The sequence below is a fragment of the Nuphar pumila genome, chromosome 11 (assembly GCF_984573655.1).
Source record: "Nuphar pumila chromosome 11, dmNupPumi1.hap1.1, whole genome shotgun sequence".
NCBI lineage: Eukaryota > Viridiplantae > Streptophyta > Magnoliopsida > Nymphaeales > Nymphaeaceae > Nuphar > Nuphar pumila.
Window position 1 is genome coordinate 104333992 of NC_143259.1, and position 10793 is coordinate 104344784.

At 39.1% G+C, this 10793-nt stretch overlaps 1 protein-coding gene across 1 annotated transcript in view; it reads left to right on the forward strand.

The window, feature by feature from the left end:
- LOC149822666 (uncharacterized) overlaps positions 1-5640 on the forward strand; it is a 142134-nt gene extending 136494 nt beyond the window's left edge. The window contains exon 27 of the mRNA XM_089980338.1: positions 5029-5640. Within this exon, the coding sequence (XP_089836464.1) occupies positions 5029-5143 (115 nt within the window). The 3' untranslated portion in view covers positions 5144-5640. The remainder of the gene's footprint in view (positions 1-5028) is intronic.
- Positions 5641-10793: the final 5153 nt, after the last annotated feature.

Consider the following 10793-nt stretch of genomic DNA (forward strand, 5'->3'; position numbering starts at 1 on the left):
TGAATAATTCTGTGATCCTCAAGATATATCTTAAATTGATTGAGAGATATTCTCCTCTAGAGTCACTTCTAAATATCTTTATGTTGCTGTTGATATGATTCTTAATCATTGAATGAAAATTTTTAAAACATGAAAACACTTCATGTTTAAACTTAAGAAAATATATCCACGAATATCTGGAAAAATCATCCACAAATATAACGTAATAAGAAAATCCTCCCTTTGAAACAACAAGTGCAGGTCCCCAAACATCCGAATGAACAATTTCAAAAGTTTTAGAAGAGAACATAGTTCTTTGCTCAAAAGGTAAGCTTCGCATTTTTCCGAGAATGCAGTCATTACAAGAAAAAGAGCTTTTACATAGGTCTTTTGCAAAATGTAAATATGATAACTTGGTGATATTAGGATGACCAAGTCTTTTGTGCCACACATTTATATCTTTATGTCGGGCAACATTACACAAAACTTTTGGAACTTGAAGAGATTCCATATAGTATAAATCTCCTCTTCTAAAGCCTTCCCCAATCAATTTCCCGGACTGGCAATCCTGTATTAAGCATTTATCATAAGAGAATTTAATATCACAACCATGGTCCGTGAGTTGAGACACAGAGAGGAGATTTAAGTTTTGGTATAAATCTGATTTTTGGAATAGAAAATTCTTGAGTTTCAAAATTACCTATTCCTTTAATTTCTAGAGAGGTTCCATCTGCAGTGGAGACATAAGATGGAGAACCATTTTTCGAATAATCGAAAAGTGAAAAAATGTTTGGGGACATATGAAAGGATGCACCGGAGTCCAAAAGCCAAGAGATTTTACCTGGAGAGGAAGAAGTGGATACGGCCGCACCGGAAGTAGATCCTTTGAGGAGAGGTTGAAGAGCTTCCACTATTTGATTTATAGAAAGAGTCTCACTCGAAGATGCCTCATCCTTCTGTGGTACACCAGTAGTAGCCATGGCAAGAAGTCTCTTCCATTTGGGACATACGCGCTTGATATGCCCTGGTTCTTTACAAAAGTGACAAATAGTTTTGCTATAGTCCCTTCTTCCTCTTTGATCACCATTTTCTCCTTGATTTTGAAATTTAAAATGAGGGGGACGATAGGTTCTTACATTGTTTCCGGGTCGAGATACGGCATTGACCTCACTATTTTCTTCAATATTACAAGGAACCACAAGAACATTTGGTTCTTGTTTACATAAATTCATACGAGTCTCTTCACCACTTAATTTGGTGAGAACATCTTCAAGAGAAGGGGGAGAAAAAGCGGAGAGAAGAGATGACCTTATTTGCTCAAATTCGGGGCTTAGCCCATTCAAAAAATTGAAGAACCGATCTTCTTCAAGTTGCTTGTGACGGAGCTCAATTGCCTCTCCACTCCATTTTGGTTCAAGCATTGCAAGCTCATCCCAAATAGAGGAAAGATCGGCAAAGTATTTCCTAATCGTCATTTCACCTTGAGTAAGGGAGATAGCCTTCTTTTGAAGGTAATACTTATGAGAGAGATCCCTTGAAGTGTATATTTTTTCAAGATAATGCCAAGCTTCCGATGCCTTTTTGAATTTAATAATGTTGGCATTAATCTTGGTTTCTATGGATGAAAAGAACCATGAAAGAATCTTGAAATTCTTCATTTCCCATTCATCGTGTTTCTTGGAATATTCTTCAAGGGCTTTGGTTCTTTCTTCTCCCTCAAGAATCTTGATTTCGCCTCCATTTACTATGATAATCTTGGGTTTCGGTTCCGGAATTGTGCCAAGTAGATATCCCCATAGGCCTTTTCCTTTTATATGAGCCTCCATATTTCTGGCCCAAACATGATAGTTGGACCCATTTAATTTGAAACCAAGAGCAAAATGAGACTCTTTTTCGCCCATTAGAGAGTAAAGAGGTAGAGAAAAAAGCATACCAACACAATCTTTCCAACACCAACTTTGCACAAGATTCTTCTAAAATATTTGAGAAGGATCCACCACTTCAAACTTCAAAGATCGGAAAGCACATTTTTCGAGGCACTCGAAAATAGAGAATCCCAAGATCTTCAATGGTCAACCTTGCTTTAATACCATGTAAAATTGTCTATGAAAAGACAATACGCATACGAGCACAAACAAAATAGAAAAGATGTGCACGAAGGCACTCTCACAACACTTGAACAAAGTACGCAAAAGCATAAAAATAATAAACATGCACAATGGCATGTATTTCATAGAAAGAACCGAATGCTTGAGACTCTCAAGCTTAAGAAAAACAAAGGGGGAACACCTCTATTTATACAAGAAAGAGGAGGTGCAAGGGGGCTCCCAAAGGAGTCGTTGGGGAGCCCCCAACGACTCTATTGGGGGACCCCCCAATGCACCTTTTATGAAAAGTGAAAAAATAAAAATAAAAAGAATAAAGAAAATACAAAAATAAAAAAAAAGAAAAGTACAACATATTCCAAATGGAATATGCGCAAGAGGGGAAATTACAATTATACCCTTATCGGGTAAACATAAAATAAAAAGGGGAAAAATATATATAAATATATATTTATATATATAGAGATACATATACATATATGAATTATATGTAAATGTATCTCTATTTATATAAGTATATATATTTATATTTACATCAACGATTTTGGGATATACATTTTAACAGTGCCAACATTTGGCATGTGATTTTCTAGAATCTCATCCACTATCGTGGTATCTATATGCCTCGCATGACTCGATACCAGTCTCGATAGGTGGGATAGAGGTTTCTCAACAGAACCTCCGTTAAGAAGTTTGCTCAAGCCCCAATTCGGGGTTACCCGAGATATGTCGGATAGACGAACGAAACCAACCAATCACATCCTTCCAAATACTTTGATTTGGGCAGTCTTTGATGCTTTTGCGCAACTCCCTAAAATCTTAAGTGTACTATGCAGGCTGCTCACTCGAAAAGCCAAGATCCTTGTTAGGGATCCCTCTCCTTAGATGATGATGTATCGTTAAGCTCCTGACTCAACTCTTGTCGCAAGAGGGAGAGTGGTAAATGCCTCTTGCGTCCTCCACGAGGATGCCTTTCATAAAACATGTAATGAGCGAAAACTTGAGTGTCATCTGCAATGGCAAGGCAATAACGAAACATTTGCAAAAGCAGGAGCTTGGGCGCAAAGCGCGATGGCAAAGTAAAGACATGACAGAAAGTAAAGAACACGGATCGCGAAACCGCGTCCTTGAGTTAAATGCGTACTCGTATATATATATATATATATATATATATATATATATATATATATATATATATATATATTATCCTTTTTAGTTAATTGAACTCAATTCAATTGTCAAAGTCCTCCGTGCAATCTTTCCCTACCTTGGGGAGTTGTGAGCTTGTTGGCGTCTGCGGGTGTAAGCGATTAACGGGTCGGGTCGCGGGGTGCGAGCAGGATGCATTGTACGATCTACAAAAGCAAGACGTCAACATGCTATCTCAATCAGAAAGGTAGAGACGACAGGGGCGTTGCCGCTGTCCTGACGTGAAAGAAGCAGAGGCAGGGGCATCGTGCCCCTGCGAACCTGCTGAACGCGAAAGAAGTAGGGACAGTGGCTGCGAACCCCTGCTGTCAGCAAACAACAGGGAGGCAGGGGCTGCACCCCTGCCTGTCGACAATTTAAGCAGAGGCAGGGGTTGCGCTCCTGTCTTCCGAAAAATCAGACAGAGGCAGGAGCTGCTCTCCTGCCTTCCAAAAATGAGAGTAGGCAGGGGTTGTGCCCCTGCCTAACAAGGTGGAAGAGAGGCAGGGGTAAAGCCCCTTCTTAACAAAAACAAGGGATGCAGGGGGCTTCACTCCTGCTTGCCGAAGGAGCAATAAGTCAGGGGCAAGGCCCCTGCTCGTCAATCAAAAAGGGGGAGGCAGGGGACTTCACCCCTGCCTGCCGAAATTAGCGAAGGCAGGGGTACTAGAAGGCGCAGAGAGGGGCTCGGCCCCTCCCCTGCAAAATGAGTGCACAGGGAGGGGCTTGGCCCCATCCCTTCCAAAGGTACGTAGGGAAGGGGCCCAACCCCTCCCTTGCATACAGGGGGTACAGGAAGGGGGCTCTGCCCCTTCCTTGTCGTTGGAAGGTGCAGGGTGGGTTGCAGCCCTTCCCCTGAACAATGAGGGTGCAGGGAGGCGGTTGGGCCCCTCCCCTACTAAAGATGGTGCAGGGAGGGGGTTTGACCCCTCCCTTGGCCGCAAGGAGCATAGGGTGGGCTCGACCCCTCCCCTGCCAAATGGAGACGCAGTGCGAGGGCTCCACCCCTCTCTCGTCAAATATGGCACGCATGGAAGGGCTCGACCCCTCCCTTGCAAACAGAGGCATCGGGAGGGGGCTGGGCCCCTGCCCTGCGATTTAAGGCAACAAGGAGGGGGCTTTGCCCCTCCCTTGCGATTGAGGGAGATAGGGAGGTGGTTCAGCCCCTCCCTGCGCAAACGGAGAAGTGAGGGAGAGAGAGACGGAAGGAAAAGGAGAAAAAGAAGAGAGAAAATGGTGTGTACCTGGAGGTTGTCAGGAAGGTCGCCGACGCTGCTCGGCAAAAGCAAGGAGTGGGAGAGGCGGTCGGGAGAGAGAGTGTACAAAGAGAAACGAGAGAGCGAGAGGGGAAAGGGGGTTTCTATTTGAAACCCGGCTGTCTTTAGAAAGCACGAGAGGCGGTGCCTCCGTTGGGTCTGGGTTGGGTCCAGATCCGACCCGAATCCAAACCCTTTTTTTGGGGGGTTTTACATTTTCCATGTCATATACCCAAACTTTTCTTGCATTACCTCGTTGATTTGTCAAACTAAGGCAAACCTGTCTTTGTAACAGAACAAAAGAATTACTTTTAGTCGTTCCCCAATCTTTCATAGATCAGTAGTGTTCCTTTTGGGGGAGCAGAGACGCTGCTACTATTTTTGGTTGCATTATTTGATTTCTTTTTCCTACTACTTTTTGTGATATTGATAGGCTGCCTAAGCCAGACTGCTTAGCAGCAGTAGTGTACTTCGAGTTGATTCTCAGACTTTTCCAACAGGTATACGCTAGCCGTCTTGGGGCTTGTTAACGAAAAGTTGCCAGCCACACCTATGCAAGTGCCATCACACACGTCCGAGACATGCTCTTCGGTACGGAGTACAACTTCAAATTGAGATTGAAAACGCTCAGTTAAAGATTCCTAATACGATGGATTAACTCCGTATATAAGAGCATGGGTGGGTGAAAGGTGCTCGCATCCAGTTGCAGTGGCTGACAGATAATTAGGTCAGCCTGTGGCAGCATTAAAAGGTAACTCCAGTGCTACAAGAAGCTTCTAGCCTGTTGGTGTTTGGTCCAGATGGATCACAAGGTGTTTACACTCTTGCTAGTAATAGCATTTTGGTCCAGATAATTAGGTCCGCATGTTGGTGTTTACACCGGAAAAAATCACCAGCATGCTTGAATCCCCGCAAATGTACAATAGCTGTATCCATAGTTAAATCTAGGCAGGTTCATCTTGTTTTTCATTTTTTTGTTTCTCCCTAACATCATCATTATTATTATTATTATTTTCTTTTCCTGCATTTGCTTCTTTACCTTCTCAGTTTTGTGCGGACTATAAAAGAAACTGTCGGGTCTGTAATTTTATGAAATATGGTCTCCAAAGACCACAATATTTTTTCCTAGTGAATGAGATATAACCCTGAAACCATATACGGAGAAAAAAAAATTGAATGTATCTGCACGTTATAATGTGGAGGGATTTTTCTGCTCTTACTGATAACAGACGAGTTGGGCATCACTCCACGTTTGACTGCATCCCACATGACGTGCGGATGTGTTCCACGCGTCGCGCGAGATGTAGCTTTTCCATTCCGACCACCAGGGGAGGGACAGTATTAAAAAAAAAACCAAGTGGACGAGGAGGGAGAGGGTCGGGGGGGGGAGGGAATATTCAAAATTTAAATAAAAACATAAGAATGTCCTGCGGGAAGGTGTGTCCTGAACAAGAGTAATGTCCTATCTGTGCTGGACAGTGCCTTCTGTCCAAGCTTGGACAAGCAGCAACCAGTCAAACACCCTCTTATGAGTATGGTTGCACAGTTTCTTCTCACAGAGAAGGGAGAAACCAACTGTTTTACCAATAGAAAACAAAAAATAAAAAGGGAAAATGACTGTACTGTAAGTGTAATTTGATCCAATTCTTTAAAAACTCTATAATTTTTTATATTCTTTTGATGTCAAAAATTGCAAATACTCGACATTATTAGGACCCTTTTATCCTTCACAATTACTAATTTAGGTTTTTTTGTGTTAAAATTGTACCATCCGTCAGTTATCTCCAACAACCACTTAAATACAAAATTACATGTTTTTTTATGTGAATTTAGACCTCACAAACATCACATAAATTTATTTACAAAATTTTGGTAAAATTGAAGCCACCAAAATCGTAAATGTCTTAATATTTTACATATAATAAAATATTTTGCATAAATATATTTGTGAAACACCTTTTGCAAATATCCTATTGTTTTGAATATACTTTCCAAAATTGCATAAATTTATGTGTGAAATTTTGCTTAAAGTTTACCAGCAAAATCGCAAATATGTTATTCAAATATTTTTGAAATTTTTATTATATGCGATTTTTCTTAATAGTTGCGATTTTGTTGAATTATATATATACTCATTTTTGTTCAAGGGTTTCTTATTCTCGTTTGTATTTGCAAAGAACTTCTATGTAGAATCCTTGCGGCAATTTTTGCTTTTCGAAGAGGTTGCGGTATCATCCTTGTAATGTAAGAAAGTCTTGCGAGAGAGTGTGTCCTGGACAAGAGTAACGTCATATCTATGCAGGACAATGTCTTCTGCCCAAACTTGAAAAACCAACAAGCAGTCAAACACCCTCTTATGTGTATGGTTGGATAGTTTCTTCTTACAGAGAAGGAATAAACCAATTGTTTTATCAATAGAAAATGAAAAATAAAAATTAAAAATGACTGTAATGTATGGGTAATTTGACCCGATTTCTTAAAAACCTTATAATTTTTTATATTATTTGGATGTCCAAAATTGCAAAGATTCGACATTGTTAGGACCCTTTTACACTTTGCAACTACGAATTTAGGCTTTTTTGCGTTAAAATTGTATCAACCATTGGTTATCTCTAGGGGTGGCAATCGGGTCGGGTTGGCGGGTCAGCATACCTCAACCCGAACCCGACCCGTTTATTAAACGGGTCAGCTGTGTCAAACACGAACCCGACCCGTTTAATAAACGGGTAACCCGACACGACCCGCCAACCCATTTAATAAATGGGTTGGGTCGGGTAAACGGGTTTTCAGGTTCGCAGGTCAGGTTGGCGGGTCGGGTTGGCGGGTTGGTGGGTTGGCGGGTTGACGGATCGGGTTGGCAGGTAGTCAGGTTGGCGGGTTGGCGGGTCGGGTTGGCGGGTTGACCCACCCGCCTAACCCGTTTATTAAACGGGTCAGCTGGGTTGGCGGGTTGGCATACCCCCAACCCGAACCCGACCTGTTTAATAAACGGGTTACGCGGGTCGACCCGTTTATTAAACGGGTTGGCTTAAGCCCAACCCGAACCCGCCTAAGAGGCGGGTTGGCGGGTCGGGTTGGCGGGTCGTGTCATAAATTGCCACCCCTAGTTATCTCCAACACCCACTTAAATACAAGATCACATGTTCTTTTTATGTGAATTTAGACCTCACAAACATCACATAAATTTATTTGCAAAATTTTAGTAAAATTAAAATCACCAAAATTGCAAATATCCTACTATTTCTCATATAATAAAATATTTTGCATAAATATATTTGTGAACCACCACTCGCAAATATCCTATTGTTTCACATATACTTTTCAAAATCACATAAATTTATGTGTGAAACTCTCCTTAAAGGGAACTAGAAAAATCATAAATATGCTACTTAAATATTTTTAAAATTTTTATTACATTCGATTTTTCTTAATAGTTGCAATTTTGTTGAATCATATATATATATTGTTTTTGTTCGAGGGTTTCTTATTCTTGTTTGTATCTGCAAAGAACATTTCTATAGAACCCTTGCAGTGATTCCTGCATTTTGAAGAGGTGGTGGTTTCATCCTTGTGATTGACTTTCCCATCTAATGGTTCAAAATGTGAGTTTCTTATAATATATATGTGGGTATCCCATGCATATTTTTGTTTAATATGACAACCTATAATCAAGGGTGTGAACGAATCGAGCTTGTGATCATTGAATATCCTCATGTGTATCTGTGTTTAGTTGTTGCTATGGATATTTTGTGTATGTTTCCTTGCGTTGACGTTTAGGGTTTATTATGTTTATGATTTTTTACATAAAAAATTACATATTGTTATAGATTATTTATGCTTGTATATTTATCCTTTAGTTAATATTTGTTGTTTTTGTGTTGGTGTAATGAAGCTAGGATTCACTGTGCACAGGCATTGAAAGGGTTAAGGTACACTATCGTGGTGATTTTAGGCAGTCAATAATAACACATGAAAGGGCTAAAGTACACTATTGTAGGTCTGATTACAGTAATTAAAAATCTTTAATGGCCTCCAAAAATATTACCTTTAAGAATTTGTGGCTTTAATGTCTAATAAAACCGGATACGTGATAGACTTATTGAGCCTCTAGTATAGTTATTCTCCAATCCAAGAAATGTGGATAGATGTTGAGGATGATGAGGATCTAAAATCGATGTTAACTAGTAGTGATGTTTACTTGAAAGTATCCAAAGTTAATAAATAAGCAGTTAAATAAGGATTAATTGATAAATGGAATTATACGAATCCCGTAGAGAATGTGCATGTATCTCATGCAACATCTATCGAGTTGAGTCATTTGTCGATTATCCAATTGTCCCAAACAGTGAATGATATTGATGTTGTACGTAGGAAAAGAAGTGTCAGTGATCTTCATCGCAATAATTTGAATGACCTGCAACCTTCTCGACCATACGACAATTCTATGTACAAGTTGTAATTTTGATGTAATTTATGGTTGAGATGAAGGTGCGTGATGATGAATGTGATATTTTGATGGTTGATCTTGAATGTTGGAAATACAAGAATGATGTATGCATAAAAGCAAATGAAGGGTTAGATATAATGAATTTTGATTTAGTTGTTTCAACTAAATAGTCAATTAGTGATACGAACGATCATGTTGATAGTAAAGAATCAGATGATATTAATGATGATGATTATACCATATTGTTAGGAGACAAAAAAGACATTGATGACATTGGACAAATAAGGGCGGATGAAAATGATGCACCAATGACATTGAAGAATATGAATCCTTGGTTCTCGTTCAATGAGTTTTCATACAATGGAGATCAATTAAAAATCATTGAAGCAAAGATATCTGATTTGTATAAGCAATTGCATAATAAAAGGCTTAATGATTATGAATAATTTTAATGGCTATCAACACACTTAAACGATTGAGAAATTGCTCTTGGCAAAAGGTTTAATGATCTCCAACACTATCGTAAGTTTTTGAAAGATCATGTGATCATAAATAACTATAAAACAAAATTCTTCTTAGAGTTGTAATAACAGAGTGATTGTCGTATGCACGAGAAAGAACGTGCATATGACAGTTGATTGCCCTGAAAATTCATTACACAAAGGTACGCAGAGCAGGTTTCTTTCAAGTGAAGAGGTATGATAGTGAACATACATGTGGTGGATCACTGGACAACCTTGTAGTGGAAAAACGGTATTCTAAGTAAGTTTCAAGTGTTATTCACAAAAATATGCACACTAACTTGAAGATAACTCCAAGAAAAATCTTGATTGACATCAGTCACGAGGAAGGTGTGGAGGTTACTTACAAACAAGCACTGCGTGAACAAGAACACACTAAGGCTGCATTATATGGTTTATTCAAATAGACCTCCAAGATACTTCCCACCTATTTGGATCATCTGATGAATGCTAATTGAGGATCACTAGGATATATTAAGATCAATCAGAAAGATTGATTTAAGTGCATGTTCTTATCCTTTCGGCCAAACATCGAAGATATGCAGGTATATTTTTGTCAGCCCATAATATTGATCCTTGTAGTGAGATATTTTTGGTAACATTTGCAGTTGTTCATAAGGAGTCTATAGATTCATGGGCATAGTTTTTAGAGGTATTAAAACACGAATTCATGAGCGATAAGTAATGACAGTTATCTCAAATAGGCATCCAAGTTTAAGTATTTTGTCTCCCACATATAGCCTATATATCATGTTGGATTTTTTATGAAGCATTTGATAAAGAACTTTTCAAAAAAAAATTGGTTACCACTCAATGCACTTTAGTGCAGTGCAACTCGAGCAGTCATGAAACAACAATGCAATTATTTTCTTGACAAAGTTAAGAAACAAAGCACATACACATGTAATTATATTGTCATTGACGTGAATCCAAAACATTGGGCTAACTATTATTTTCAAGCAAAAAAATATGATTGTTTAATATCTAATATAGAAGAGAGATTAAATTCATGAATTTTTGACATATGTGACAAGCTCCTAATTTCACTTATTGAAAAGTTTTATCTCATGCTGATGAAACTGTTTGAAAAAAGAAAGATTGTGGAACAACATATGATATATGTGGTGTCGAAGGTAAAAAAAAAGCTAGAGGAACTAAAGGAAAATACACAACAAATATGTGTGCAAGTAGTGCATTGCCTCCAATAACGATACGAAGCCCGCAACCAATCTCACAGTTACAATATTGATCTTTAGAGGTGTTTGTGCTCCTGCGAAGAGGAACAGGTTAGCGAGAT